Raw genomic sequence first — 15,972 nt, 5'->3', positions numbered from 1 at the left:
AGAGAATAACTGAAGGGGGTCTGTCCCACAAAAGCTCATCACCTAATAAATAATATTGTTAGTCTTTACGGTGCTGCAGGACTGCTTTTTTGTTTTGTTTTGTGAAGATACAGACTAATATTGCTATCTCTAAGACTATTCCTCAGGAATGTGAGGTCTGAAAAGTACAAAGGTACAACCACTGGACGGGGGAAGCCTCCTTGTTATGCACAGCGAGCAAAGCCATCACCCACCTTCCTTCTCCTGGTGGAGATGAATACCAGGATGGGTTAAGATTGCTGTGGTCACCATGCTAGTTGCTCCTTTATAAATGGGGTTTGGAAGGAATTTTTTCCCAAATGGCCAGATTGGCTTTGATGGAGTGTGGTTTATTCACCTTCCCCATGGCAAGGGCCATGGAAAACCTTTGCAGATATGAAGAAAAGATGGGAGATCATATGTTGCGACTTATTTCATAAAGTTGGGAGGATGTTCATCTTAGGTACTCCACAGAGAGGACCCCCAGAGACCAGATAAATGGTATGATAAAGGACTTAAAAAGAGGTACTGGATAAAGGAATAGAATGGGGGAGTGAGTCTGGGGACTCCTCTGATTGATAAGGCATAGAGGTGAACTTCCTTCCCTCCATTTTCACTTCTTGCTTTCTCTGAGGGTGCTGAACGGTAAGCTCCAAGCCATGCACTGGCTGAGGGATCTGGACGGAAATCAAGGGGGGGATGGCAGAAGCCTGGGTATTGATTTGAAGGAACACAGATTGAGCTGCACTGTGCATTTCATCTCCTGGATAGTTCCAGATATCTGCATAATGAAGTTGTGTCCTGATTAAAACCCATATCAAATGTCTTCTATCCTCCTTTCAGTGTACCCAGACAGTCCAAACCTATAGTGCATTCAGAATCCTTTGGAATCTAAAGATCCCTACTATCAAATGATAGGGTAAAAATGTATTGGAAATTAAACTGTGAAAAACTATTGTGTATGGAATGTAAGTTATAGCAATTACAATAGCAACATTGCAATCCATATCGAGATTTTACTTCTACTCATTCACATTTTTGTTCTGCAAAGTAGTTTGTCTTTTACAATTGTATATTTGAAGCCTGGGGGACCCAGAAGGTGCATGCAAATATAACCGCGCAGTTCGATCTAGCAAACCTGCGTACTTTAATTGCCAAGGAGAGCATGTTGGTGCTGTAGAAAGGTGGCTTCAGAGTTGCCATTTGATAAAGGATGCACCCCGCAGCCCAGACATCAGCCTTCTCACCATATGGTTCACTCTTTACAACTTCAGGACTAAGTAAAAAAAAATACAATTTAATACTCACTGAAGGCAGGAGAAAATATTAGGTTTAGAAAATACCAAGTTATTGATCTCTTTATGTAAGCACAGAAAACAAAAGGGACTGACTAGCATTCAGTTGCCATTTCTGAAAAAGCATAATGCTACTTTAAGTTTGTGGAGCAATCAATTTCCCCTCTAATATTTTGCATCGATGTGCAAAATATATTTTGTTATGTTCACTGGGATGTGCACCACCTATAAAAACACATGCTGCTGGCTGCTGAGGAGCATTTGAATCTCTGCCGAGCAGCCACCCAAGTGCACAGCTTAGAGGGAACACTGGGTGCAGTATATTTGTGAATCAAGAAATGTTATCGCTTTATCTAGTGATACCTGGTTACAATTCCACAATCTTACAGAATGCAACATAACTAGGGCTCAATGAATAATACAAAATACACCAAAATAAAACTAAAATCTAATATTAGTTTTAATTTTATGTACATTTGATTTGCTAAGTTTTTACTCCTTGGGGGTGGTCACTTTCCATAATCCAAGTTTCAGTGGCAAACACATTGCAGAAAGCAAACTTCAGGTTACATGTGGGAGTATTTATGAAAACATAACCTATATTTGCACATGAAAGCATTTATTCATTCCAGCAGTGCTTGCTTTCTTGTCCACTTGAGAATCAATAGCACACAATGTAACTAATTATATTTAAGAAACACAGTTCAAATTTTGCATATTCACAATTTTTAAAAAAAATCAAAGAAATTTGTTAATAAATTTGAATAATGAATGCATTTAGAGAAATCCCTGCTTGCTGCTATTAATCAAGCAAAATTAGGTTAAACTTGAATCAATTATTTGTTGCTAGTGCACCGTGCACTACGATGTATTTTGATAGATCAGATAATTGCTTGCAAATGGAAGCACATTGCTTAAATACTGCCCCTTTGAGTGTAATTGATTTCATTTCTGCTCATGACACTAGTGGTATAAAGTTTTCTTTAGTTGTCTCTGCATAATAACTGTTGGCTTAAGGGATTGAATTAAACTGCTGAACTCTCTTTTGCTTGTGTGTTATCCGATGTATCAATTTTATTAACATGTATCTTGTCAAATGCTGTGCTGGTCCAACACAGTCCACTGTGACCAAAACTCCTGAAGTAGAACTTCAGAGTTACGAATATAGAATTATGAACCAATTAGCCAACTAGGCATCTCATTCGGAACCAGACGTATGCAATCAGGCAATAGCAGAAATAAAAAAAAAAAGCAAAGCACAGTACTATGCTAAACCTAAAGTACTAAAGAAACAAAGGGAAATCTTAAAAAAAAATTGACAAAGTAAGGAAAATGTTTCCATGCTTATTTCATTTAAAGTAGATAGTTAAAGCTGCATTTTTCTGCTGCACAATGAAGTTTCAAAGCCGCATTAAGTCACTCTTCAGTTGTAAACTGCTCCTTCCCCTCCATTGCCTGAGCTTGAGTGCAATGATTTGGAAGATCTGGAAAGATGAGTGAGGACTTGGTGAGCGTGGGGTCTGGCTTTTTCCCATGAGTGCTCCAGCCAGAGACTACCCCCTGGGCTGCTACACCAGAGGTGCTACCAGAGGACAGAACTATGGACTGTAGAGGTCAAATATGTAATACATTAGGAAAACTACAGGATGTGATTTTGCTGCTCTTACAATAAAACCTTTATTCTATGTTGTTTAGATTTCAGTAATGCACTCTTTATGATATTGCTGCTTTCTCAACTAACAAACTAAAACTGATCAAAATAATCCTGCTACTAAGATCCTACAGTAAACTCTTTTTTATCCAGTATTTGAGTAACTGGCACACTCATGTAATGTTATAACTCACAACTGAACCTCTGGGCAGCAGAAACCTGGTGGGAGTGTGGATAAGTGGCATCATGGAGTAACTCGGGGCCAGCCCACTCAGTGTCTGCCCTGCATCCCTCTGTGCTGCCTGTGTGTGCAGCCAGCACACTCCTCTGCTCTGCTACCTGATGTCTGCTGCCCGGTGCAGCAAGCCTGTGGCACCATCTTCAAGCAGCTCCATGCTTTCCCCAACAACAAGGCAGAGGCAGTGGTTGAGCAGGAGCCAGTGCTAGATTGCAGGGGGGAGGGAAGTGGAACTTTGTTATTAAGGTGGGGGACCACTGGCCCCCCTGGCCCGTGTCTCTCTATTAACCAAAATATTTGCATATCCGGCAACCTCCCGCTCCCAGATAGGAAAGAGTTCAGTGTGTTTACATGAGAGGGAAGAAGAATAGGTAACTTCAGTTCTGGCTCATTTAAACTCATTGATAATAACATTCCATATGCTGTCTCCTTTGCCACAGCCCTTCAAAAATCTGGACTATGTTTTTGTTGTGATATCATCACAATTTATGCCAATCAAGATATGCTGGACTTCATATCTCATCATTAACTAAATGTCAAATTACATAGTAGTTTCTTTCATTTAGCACTTTTTCTCTGGCCAGACACCCCAAGTATCCTTTCATTCTATCACAGCTGAAATCAGCTTGAACTCATTTATTTCCCCTTTATTTTAAAAAAATAATATAGTATTTAGTTACTGACATCTTTAGAAAAATGCCTCAAAATGTTTTGTCATGAAAAGGCATTATGTAAGATGAAGTTATTGTTGCACATCAAGATGAAGTTAAAGGCTAGAAGGCATGCTAGTATATATAAAACAACAGAAACAAAATTGGTTTTCAAATGCAGTAAAAGGGTTACCTAAACAACGTAACTACACAGGAAACCGGACTGGAAGGCATGCTGTGGGGAGGTGAGTAAGATTGACTGGTTACTAGCTTTCTGATGAAATTGATCGGGGAACATATAAGCTGTGTCTACACATGCACAAAAATTCAAAATACGTGGCCCTTTTTCGAAAGAGTGGGAAGAGCATCCACACGTGTAAACCTGTGTTTCAAAAGAAAATCGAAAGAACGGGACACAGACTTCGAAACCCGAACCCCGATCCCGTATCAGGAAGGTCACTCTCTTTCGAAATACTAAATCGAAAGAGCACATGTATAAACGCTCCACAGTCCGCTCTTTCGAAATACGGGTCAGCCATGGCGCCAGTCAGCTGGAGCGTGGGGCCACTCCAGCCGGCAGCAGCGTGGCTCTGTGATCCTTGCAATCAGCTGCCTTAAAGTCACACACACACAGGAAACCAGTGGCAGAAAGCTGAGAGCATGCTACGAGCAGCCTCCCCATGTGCTCCAGCCCCACGCTCCAGCCCCACAGCATGGCAAGCAGCCAGCTCCCCCCCGCACCGCAAGCCCCGAGAACCCCCTCCCCAAGCCCCCAAAGGGCTCCCAGGGGGAGAAAAAAAACAGGCCCCCTCCTGGATGGAGCAGAAGCTGCGGGACCTCCTCAGCCTGTGGAAGGATGAGGAGGTCCTGCACCACATGGGGGTCAAGTGGTACAATGCCGCTGCCTTCGGCCGCCTAGCGCAGGGCCTCCACACTAGGGGCCACCCGGAGCGTACCGCGAAGCAGGTAAGTTCCAAAGTCAAGGAACTGCACCACGTCTATGCCCGGGCCAGGGACCAGGCTGGATGCTCCGGCAGCTGCAGTGACGTGCCCCTTCTACAGGGAGCTGCGGGGCATGCTGGGGCCCCAAGAGAGCTCTCCACCCCCACCGTTCCTGGACACCTCCAGCAAGGAGCTGCAGCCAGAGGAGGAGGAGGAGGAGCAGCCCAGACAGCGACCCAGGAGGGTGAGGGGACCAGAGACTGGTCAAGTGAGGAGGGGAACCTCACCGTCATAATCCCCTCCTCTCCTCCAGCTGGATGACCGGGAGCCGGACATCACCGAGGGACCCTCCAGTATGTACATGGAGGGGCACACACCTGCTCCACAGGGTGGGGGTGACGCAATGGCTAGTCGCCCGCACATAGGACCAGTGGTCCCAGGCTGCACACAGGCCACCCCGCCATAGGATGTGGCACCCCGCAGTGGTGCACCAGCGATGCCCAGCACCCGCCCTCAGTGGACAGCACCACAAGCTGCACTGGTGGTGGCCAGTCAGTGCTGGACAGCACCTGGGGCCCGTACACTGCAGGCCGGAAAGGGCCACCTGCAGGAGAGACCCCTGGATGTACCCCCAGGCCGGGAGGCCCAGCCAGTGGGGGGGCAGATCAGTGCGCCCTGGGGGGTCAGTGTTCTTTGGGAGGGTGGGGGCCAGTGGGCAACAGCCTGGTTCCCTCCATCCAGGGCACATTCCGGACATGCTCTTCTCCTCTCCACACAGCTGCACCATCCATGGGCCAGGAGAGCTCTGTGCTGTCCCTCATCCCCAAGAGCCCACCCACAGCCCTTGGAGGTGTCTGGACGCCACCCCAGGCAGTGCGCCGTCAGGGCCATGGCCAGAGGGACCCCCGTCAGCCTGAGGAGGACCCAGCCAGCCAGTGCAAGGCCGAGGTGGCCTAGCAACATCTGCTCACGCAGGCCAACATGGAGGACAGCCTGGGATAGGCTGCTGTCCACTCCGGAGAACGTTGGCCTTGCCGTCCAGGACCATACAAGCCCCTGACGGGTCTTGCGGCCCACCACCCCTGCCCTGCCCTGGAATGAGCATCTCTCTCCCCTCCGAGTTAGGTTCCCCCCGTCCCCCTCCAAGTCAGGTTCACCCCTGTACATAGTTACCAACAAAAACAGTTATATAAATGTTGTTTTATTGTTCACCATTCTGAGCTGTGCTCCTCAGAGGGACAATGGGTGGTGTATGTGTGGGCGCGGTGCTGGTGGGGACAGTGGGTGGCAGATGTGTGGGGGATGTGGGTTTGCATGCGGGTCAGAGGTGGCCATTGGCAAAGGCCTGCCTGACGGCCTGTCGGATGGCGTGGCCACCTCAGTGGGCCTGGCTGCTCATAGACAGCGCCAATCTGTTACTCCACGGCGAGGGCTGGCCACATGCAGATGTTGTGGTACGAGCATGCGGGGGCGAGCCAGTGGCAGATCTCATCAAAGATCTGCCTTGACCTGCAGAAGTTCCGCAGCCACCTTTCCTCGCCCCACTCTCCTAGCACCATGCGCTCCCACCAGTCGGTGCTACTGGGGTAGGTCCAGAGGCGTTAGGGTACCCGGGGGAGGGAGTCCCATGGCCCTGGGGGGACCGCCCAGCCAGCTGCTGAGATCAGGTACAGCTGTGGCAATGATGCACAACACTGCCAGCAGGGCATCCATGCTGAGGACGTCCTCCTGCAGGAGCTGTCACTGGGCCTCCCTGGTGGGCACGAGTGGGCTCTGCCTGGCTGGGAAAGGCTGGACAGCACACAGCTCATGCGGAGGGGAAGGCGGAGGGAGGGGCCCTTTAAAGGAGGCGGCTGGCTGCAGCCCCAGAAGAGCTGGTCGGCTCTGCGACCCCATCCGCGGCATTTCCTGCCTCCCTTATTTTGAAAGAGGGCTTGGAGCTGTGTGGATGCTCTCTTTCGAAAGACCTCGACGGCACTTCGAAATAGCGGATTGAAGTGCCGATCTGAAAAAATGGCGGCAGGTGCTCCCTTTCAATCGCCGCTATTTTGACCACTGAACTTCGATTTTCACCCTTTCGAAGGGCACTCACTTGTAGACACAGGTATACATTTGTGGGTGAGAGATAGTTGGCAAGATTCTTTCAGCTGCTGCCATCTTTACATAATCATTAAGGAAAAACAGTATTAGACCATACCACCATTTTTATAAATGGCTTTTAGCTATTCCTTTCTGTGGTTTTCAATTCATTATGAGGTTTTTGGTAAATAGTCTTACTGTACCTTATGGCGGATCTGTTCACAGAGACAAACATGAATCTGGCAACATAATTACACAATGCACTTCCTGCAGGGCAGGGGGAACCTACCTTACTCTGCCAGTACAGTGCTAAGTACACTGTTGGTGTTCAGTTAAATGAAACTTATTTTAGGAATGCTACAATCTTCCATTCTAGTGATCACTTCAATTGGTAAAGTGTGCAGTGTACAGGAACAAAAGATCTTAAAACTATTTTTAAAATACCTAATAGTTTAGGGTAAAAAACCCTTATTAAATAAGAATTGTCAGTTCTCACGTTTTTACCACATGTATCACCAGATTTAGTGTTTTGGTTTAAATCCCCGACTGCTGGAGTCACAGATTACAGGAGAATTTCAGCTTTCACTTTTTAAAAAGGTTTCTAGCCTTTGGAATTCCTAAAAACACAGAACAGAAATCAATCAAAAAAGCCAAAAATATTTTTAGATCTCATGATTTTTAAGTCACCCTTATGATTTTTTTAGGTCAGATTCATGTTTTCTTGAAAAATTGTTCAATAAGAATTTTAAAAACCTGGATTTAATTGCATAGTTTGTTTATATTTTATACTTGGTGCTCAAACAGCTTCCTGTGCCTCCTTCTGGCTTAAACAACATGGTTGACCAGGTGCACTACCTATCAGGGTGGTGGCTTGGATGAGACTGTAGTCCTACTGGCTCCTCAGGGCTTCCCTCCCACCCTCTCTGGTTTTGGCAGACACTGGGTGGCTGCCAGGCTCCAACAGCTGTGGGAATTCACAGCACTAGGTTTGAGACCTGGGACATCACAACCAATCAAGCAACATTATTAATTACCTAAGAATTTTGTAAAGACTATACCATATTTCACTCATTTGATACTTTGCCTTCATGACTTTCCTGCCATTGACTCTCATGAACTTTACATTTTCCTAATACCACCTCAGAATTCCACCTGTTTACCCTCAGAAATCCTTCCTCTTACTCAACAAACTTTAGTCATACTTGACCATCTGCTAGTTGGAGCGGTGGGTGCTGCTCAGCAGTTACTATTGAAGCATTTTTGCAGTTGAGTAACACAATATTAAGTGTTGCCAAGCAGAAAAGGTATCTAATTTAGTTCTTGTAAACTGCTTTCACAAAGAGAATTTTCATAGGGATGGCTGATGAACACACATTCAACTCAGTTGATAATTATGGCTAAATCTTCACTGTCCAGTCAAAATCAGAAAGAATGGCCACTAATACCAAGGCCTGTTCTGTAAGGATTGTCAAAATTAAATCTTAGCAGTAAGTCCAAGATGTAACTAAAGAGGTGATAGCAGTGTTATGCTTTGTCTTATTTGTAAAGTTAGGTATGGATGTATCTATGTGCTAATGTGTGTGGTATTTTTTCCCTGAATTTAGATAAAGAATTAGTGGAACTGATTAAATATCTAGTGGACAAAAGAGGAGCGCACTATAAAATATTTGTGAGTAAAATATGAAATATTAATGGACAAACTTTAAAAATTCATTAATGGTTTCACTTCTATTACTTCAAGGGCTGAACTGCCTGCTGGAATACCGCTGGAAAGTTGTTGTGCTCTGTGAGATTGCCAGCTGTCGACATTAAAACAGGCACAAATACTTCTCTCCCTCTCTTTCTAGTAAATTGTCCTTTCAGTTTTGTATGAAAGAGTGTCAAGATAATCTCTGAAATTTTCCTCTACATTTATAAATCACAACTCAATTCTAAATCATACACTGAAGTAGAAAGCATCTGGTTGAGTAGCATTAAGTTAGCTATAAACAAATTTCTACAGAAAGAACAAAATCAAATTAATGTAAAAGCATAAAGGGACTATGTCTCCAACATAGGTGTTTAATTTCAGATATTCTTGAGCAGAGTGCACAGTGTTTTATTGTTTTACAGAAAGCTTTGAGATCATGCTTATCATACATAGGCATCCCATTTTTATTTAATAATGCATCCTCTTTCTGTGCCTGCAAGTTTAAAATAATTCTTGATCAATCAATCCTTTCTTCTGAACTAGAAAAATTAGAGTTATTTTTCTGAGGTTGAAGGTGGTATTTTCCATCTTACCTGGTATACCTTTATTGGCATGATCAAACGTACGATAACTTGTAAAGCTCAGCTGAATTTATATATAGTCAGCATAAAAAAAAAGTTGAACTCACTTGAAAGCTAGGTCATAGAAATATTTGACATTTATAAAACAGCTCTGCTGAATTGAGTCACATTCACTCAGCCTTTAAGACCCCATGCACTTACATTTTTATTTCTAATTTTGTTCAGTTAATGATATTTTATTACACTATTTACATAAGCTTAATTCTAAATAGGGATCTGGAGACAATGTCCAATGCTAAATTCTAATTAACTGGTTGCTATTATTGTTGTTATTTGCTGAGGAGCTGCAACTATATGCCAAGGACCCCAACGTCAGGGAGTATCATGTCTGTAGAAAAGCCCTGTTGTGAAAGGTGAGTATTGTCACAGGATTAGCTCACATACATGTTAGTTATGACTCTAAGTAGGAAACTTTCATAAACTCTGCTACTATCGGAATGATTTTTCAGAAAAAGAGACTCAACTAGCACGTTGACCCTTGAAGTCTAAAAGAATTGGGCCAATCCTATCAGTCAGTATGAAACAGGACAGACCCAAGGGAAGTCTCACCACACAGGCAGTGCTGCAGAACCCAACCACCAATAGTGTTTTTCCCAGGAAGGCAATTTCAAGTGATCCTCTCATATATAATGATTGGGTGGTTCGTGGATCTTCAATATGAGTAGGAATATCTTTAACAGGGAAATATTGCCTTCAGATGACACTGGGGGAAGTGAGTTCTTTAGCAGACTAGGTCGGAAATGAATTACAAATGGGCATAATTTGAAACATCATCCTCAGAAGGGGTGGTTTTGCATGAAAGAGAAAAGGAAAGGTGGGTTAAATGAATAAATCGCTCAAATGAATTTTGCTAATAATTAAGAGCTATTCCTTTTATTGTCCTTATGACTAAGGCAACAATATTTTTCATGGTTATTGTTAGTAAAATTCATGGACAGGTCACAGGCAATAAACAAAAATTCACAGAAGCCATAACTTATCTGTAAATTTTGCTGCCTGCAACATCTTTGTTTTCCCCGCCACTGGGGTGGCTGGGTGCTGCATGAATCCCCCTTCCCTGTAAGGATGATGCCCACTGCTGGAACCCTGTGAAAGGCCCCAGAGGAGGCTGTCACCTCTGGCTGGAACCCTGCCAGAGGATCCTGAGGAGGCTGTTTCCTGTTGCTACAACTCTAGTGAGACTCCACTAGCTATCAGCTCTAGCCTGGCAGCCTCAGGGTTTGAAGCAGAAAATATCATGGATGTTTCTGGAAGTCACAGTTCCATTACTTCTGTGACATAGACTTATTTAGTGGACAGAGTGTTTGGAAGTCCTGAAGTCTGCTGAAGGTTCTATAAATATAATTGACCAAAGAAACACATGAACTTGAAAAATGAAAACATGAACTTCTACAATAGCTGTGATTCACTGGACAATGGAACCATCAACATAAAGAATTAAACCTCATGTGGAAGATGCACCTTTCTCAATAACTAGCCTACCAATGCAAAACTCACTCCCAAAAAAATCAGGATGACCAAGACATGAGCATCTTCAAACTAAATTACCAAACTCACTTCTTAGACTTAACTCATCCATCTGCAAAACTAAACAAAAAACAAAAATCCCAAAATATTGTTTTCAGTAATATGGCAAGTGAAGAATATAGTAAGCCAAAGTTCTGGGCAATGGAACATAAAGACTGGATCTACACTTGCCCCCAACTTTGAAGGGGCCATGTTAATAAGGGCAATGGGAGATTAGGCTAAAATTTTGAGGAGTAAAGGGACTTTGAAGTGGTGCAGGCACTTTGAAGTGCCCACGGCTGCATGCATGCCAGCACTTCGAAGTTTAAAGCTTCCAAGTTGCCGCAAGGGAGAATTAGCCTAATGAAGTGCTGAGTATTCACCACAGAACTTCATTAGTAATCTCCCATTGCCGTGATTAACATGCCCCTTTCAAAGTTGGGGGCAAGTGTAGACAAACCCAAAGAGCAGTATCTAGTGACCAAAAGAAAGAGATAAAGGTGGTCAAAATTTTTCTTAAAATGTTTAACTTTTTAGGTTGGTTCAACTGACCTCTGGGGTCAGCTGTGAACCATTGTCATTGTTCAGTAATCACTTGGACACAGTACTCAAACCACTGCTGTGTATATTTGAATTTTTGCCTTTTTCTTAATCCTGAACCAATACTAAAGATAGTCTACAGGGGACAGGGGGGCCAATTTCATTTCCTGTGCTGAGGAAAGGATAGGTGCAGATAAAGGGGGTAACCTTTTGAGTCTTAAACCATACCAACGAAAAGATCTAATACGTCTCCTGCTTGACTCTTTTTCAATGTAGAGACAAGCAAAACACATTAAGTTCATTAAAGACACAAGAATTCTCAAAGCCAGAGGGAATTCCAATGTGCTGTTTGTTTGGGCTCTGTTTCTAATTTTATATGAACCAGGTGTCCCCATTTATACTCAAGTGATAAATTCATCAGCTCCATGAAGCTGTTGTGCAGTTTGAGTGAATGGAGAACATTAGTAGAAACAGAGGTAGGTCACATTCAATTTTCTGTTTAAACATAAGAAGGAAAACACACAGAACTTCATGAACATACACCTTTTCACTATCAGCACCACACCACAGGAAGAAAAAGAAAAACAGAAAAGCAGTTGCCGCATCACAATTTTTCTTGATATAATGTACTGCAAGCTACAAATGCCCAGATGGAATTACAGCTTATTTACTATTAAAAGCAATGAAAAAGAAGGAACAGGACCCACAAAACTGACAGTTTGAATAAAATGTACTGTGAACATTGCTGACAGCCTTTTGCATTTGCAGATCACAAGACTTTTTGTGAATACCCTCTCTTCCCTTAAGTGTTGGAGCTCAAAGAGGTTTTTCAACAACTAGAAATTTAGCTGTTACCAGTATTTTTATATTAAAATTTATCACAAAGAAAATCTATACTTGACTTCATCTCAAGCTTCTCATTTGATTGTTTTTTTTCTATCTGTGGGGAGGGATGGCTCAGTGGTTTGAGTATTGGCCTGCTAAACATAGGGTGGTGAGCTCAATCCTGGGAGGTAGCCATTTAAGGGTCTGCCACAAATAGATGGGGGGAAAAAAAAGCTGTCTGGGATGGTGCTTGATCCTGCCAAGAGGGAAGGGGACTGGACTCCATGACCTCCCAATGTTCCTTCCAGTTCTGAGATGTATTGCATTTTTAATATTTTATTTTCCTGTTCAGATTTCAAATGTGTGGCAAAACATAGGAGGGACAGGTGTTTTTCTTCTTATTGTTCTTAGAACACTTTGGGTATGTCTAGCTTGCCAAGAACACAGTTGTGCAACACATTTGCTTATCTTTTGCTGACAGTTCTGTTGAGAGAGGCTTTTTTGACATTTGGTCCACCCACACAGGGCCAAATGTCAGAAGACACCCCGCCCCCCCTGCCCCCCCGTTGAGACATTCCTTCTTTGTGGAATGAGGTGTATAGGGATGTCACCAAAATGCTCCTGATCTGCAGTCTGGGTGTGCGCTCTGTCAGCGTAACTTCTGTCCGTAGAAGTTTTGTCAACAGAAGTCTGCAGGCTAGACACAGCCTTACAGGCACATTACATCTTAAAAGTCTATGAAAATTCATCAACTCACGTCCATGGGTTAATCTTCAAGATTATCACCAAACTCTAAAGGGTTAAGCTTCACATTTTCATTTTATACCCCGTGCATTCCCTTCCCAGGAAGTTTCTCTCCTCATGAATAGCAACAATTATTTGAGATAAAATTTTAGCAAGTCTCCAAACAATGTAGGGCTCCCTTTGAGACTACAGGTTGAACCTTTCTAGTCTGTCCCCCTCGGGACCTGACTGGTGTTGAATGAGAGAATTTGCCAAACCATGGGAAGTCAATATTTTGTCTGGCAGCAATCAACTCTCCATGGCTTGCTGGATTCTTAGAAAAATTTTAGGGGTAAATTATGGCTCAGTAACAGCATAGAACACTGAAAACCAGGACTGGTGGCTGCAAACAAACTTTATGGGACCACAGGAAACTTGCCTACACTCACAATAAGTGGACATCCAGCTAACTAAAATCATGCCAGACAGCGGATGTTGCTGGATGAGAGTATGCTGGACTGGAGAGGTTCAACATGTATTTGACAGTTCCCCACCTCAACCTTTTACTAATAAGCAGTATTCCCTCAGTGTATTATGGAAATTAGTCATGTTTACATTATGCAAATGTGTAAAACAACACTGTACGAAAGAGAAAGTTTAAAGGATCTCTTCCTCACTGACACTGAGCAACTCCTGTGTAAAATAAGATCCCAGTCACTAACAACCTACATTGTTATAGTCCACAACTGTTCAGCAATGACCCAACTCCTATTTCGATGAAGCACAATCTTGACCTTGTGCCATTTAACACATATGGATCGTCCATCAGCAAATGCCTGCAAAAATGACAGGGTTTTTGAAAGCACTTTTCCTGTTTTTTTCCCCCTCAAGTGTTCAAACGATACAATTAAGGAAATAAATAATTACAGAGACAATGATATAAACTTTGAAATTTATTTTATTTCTATTTGTGCCGGAGGCTGGACGTGGGCATATTAGTCTTCCCACTGTGAGCTGGCAGTTGAGGATGTGCTGGTGCCAGTCTGCATCGTCAGGGGGACAGTCTATCTTCTCATGCCATTGCTGACGAAGCCACACGCCAGCCATCTGTACCCCAGCATGGAACTATTCATTGAGTGCCTGAACAGTGCCAGGATAAAGGCCAAGTGCACCTTTGGCCACCGCAAGGCACAGTTCAGGTATGTGCTGACCCGCCTCGACGTGGGGGAACATCACATCCACCAGGTTGCTCGGGCTTGTTGTCTCTTGCACAACATCGTGGAGAGGAAGGAGAAGGTCTCCCTCCTGGAGTGGGGGGTGGCCACCAGCTGGAAGGGGCGTGCTTACAGGCAGCTAAGCACAGCTGCCACCCACCAGGCCCATCGGGAGGGGCTGCAGATCTGGGAGGCCCTGAGGGAGAGCTTCTCCCAAGGACCTCAGTAACCCTCCCCAGGGCATCCCCAGTGGGGGCCTTTCCCCTTCCCCCATCCCCGACCCCCACACAATAATGACAGACACACAGGTGGTAAACAATTAACTGTCTTTTACTGAACAAAAAAGTACTGCTCCAAAACAAAAAAACAGTGCAATTCAAAACTATTTGCAAAGAAGTGACGTGCAACCATCAGTGAACTACTTACAGTGGGATCAGGTGGGGGTCCAGGACACCTTAGCCGTGTCTACACGTGCACGCTACTTCGAAGTAGCGGCACTAACTTCGAAATAGCGCCCGTCACGGCTACACGTGTTGGGCGCTATTTCGATGTTAACATCGACATTAGGTGGCGAGACGTCGAAGCCACTAACCCCATGAGGGGATGGGAATAGCGCCCTACTTCGAAGTTGAACCTCGAAGTAGGCCACGTGTAGACGATCCGCGTCCCACAACATCGAAATAGCGGGGTCCGCCATGGTGGCCATCAGCTGAGGGGTTGAGACACGCTCTCTCCAGCCCCTGCGGGGCTCTATGGTCACCGTGGGCAGCAGCCCTTAGCCCAGGGCTTCTGGCTGCTGCTGCTGCAGCTGGGGATCCATGCTGCATGCACAGGGTCTGCAACCAGTTGTCGGCTCTGTGGATCTTGTGTTGTTTAGTGCAACTGTGTCTGGGAGGGGCCCTTTAAGGGAGCGGCTTGCTGTTGAGTCCGCCCTGTGACCCTGTCTGCAGCTGTGCCTGGCACCCTTATTTCGATGTGTGCTACTTTGGCGTGTAGACGTTCCCTCGCAGCGCCTATTTCGATGTGGTGCCGCGCAACGTTGATGTTGAACGTTGACGTTGCCAGCCCTGGAGGACGTGTAGACGTTATTCATCGAAATAGCCTATTTCGATGTCACTACATCGAAATAAGCTACTTCGATGTAGGCTTCAGGTGTAGATGTAGCTCTTGAGGGAGAGCAGGCAGTTGGAGGGTGGTGGTGGCTGCAGGTGGCTGGGACAGCGTGTTCCACCAGATGCTGATGACAGCATCACAGCAAGACATTAACTGATTTCAGGACCATGACCACCACTCCACATCCACCCTGAGGTGGTGCTCCATTGTAGCATGGATGTCCTGCAGCATCACCATGTGCTGCTGCATCAGGTTTTCACAGAAGCACCATCAACTCCTCTGGCTGCAGGTGTCCTGGTGGTGTTGTGAGGGTGGTCCACCTTTTAGTCAGTGAAGCTCCAGCTGTGCAGAACACGAGCAGACAAGATGGTGAGTCACTCATGCAATGCTGGCTCTAAAGCAGTGCCCCACACCGTGAGCAGCAACCAACACCCCCCAGCCCCTGGGCCAAGGGACAGGGATGTTCTGGGAGCAAAGCCCGTGTGGCCTGCACAGTGGGCCATGTAGCATGGGAGCTCCACAGGAGTGGTGTTACCTTGCACCTGTAGGCATGCCCGTGTGCCAGGTGCCGCGCTCCTCGGTGTGCCTGGTGTCAGGCTGGTGCCCTTATGGCTAGTCTACTTCCAGACGTGGCAGGCATTGGGAAGCTCCCCCTGTCCCGCCAGGGCCTGAGGCTCATCCAGATTCCCATGAGCCTGGCAACAGGATGCTGCCTGTGCCCTGAGGCAGTCTGCTGGGTTCAGGTGGTGCATACTACCACTGCTTTCTGGGACCACAATATAAGGTCCTGCCCTAGCTAGCTGAGTGATGCTCACAGCATGCCCCCTCTGCACCCACCTCCCACACC

General features: G+C 45.2%; 1 protein-coding gene across 7 annotated transcripts in view; it reads right to left on the bottom strand.

Annotated features, from left to right (window-relative positions):
* Positions 1-15,972, bottom strand: part of NEK10 (NIMA related kinase 10) — a 244,257-nt gene that overhangs the window by 108,063 nt on the left and 120,222 nt on the right. For all 7 annotated transcript variants that reach the window (XM_074984426.1, XM_074984427.1, XM_074984430.1 and 4 more), the window contains one exon: positions 1,165-1,294. In XM_074984426.1, coding sequence (XP_074840527.1) covers positions 1,165-1,294 — 130 coding nt within the window. The remainder of the gene's footprint in view (positions 1-1,164; positions 1,295-15,972) is intronic.

Source organism: Carettochelys insculpta, chromosome 2 (genome assembly GCF_033958435.1).
Source record: "Carettochelys insculpta isolate YL-2023 chromosome 2, ASM3395843v1, whole genome shotgun sequence".
Lineage (NCBI taxonomy): Eukaryota > Metazoa > Chordata > Testudines > Carettochelyidae > Carettochelys > Carettochelys insculpta.
The sequence above is the reverse complement of the archived record's forward strand: the minus strand, read 5'-3'. Positions and strand labels throughout refer to the sequence as shown.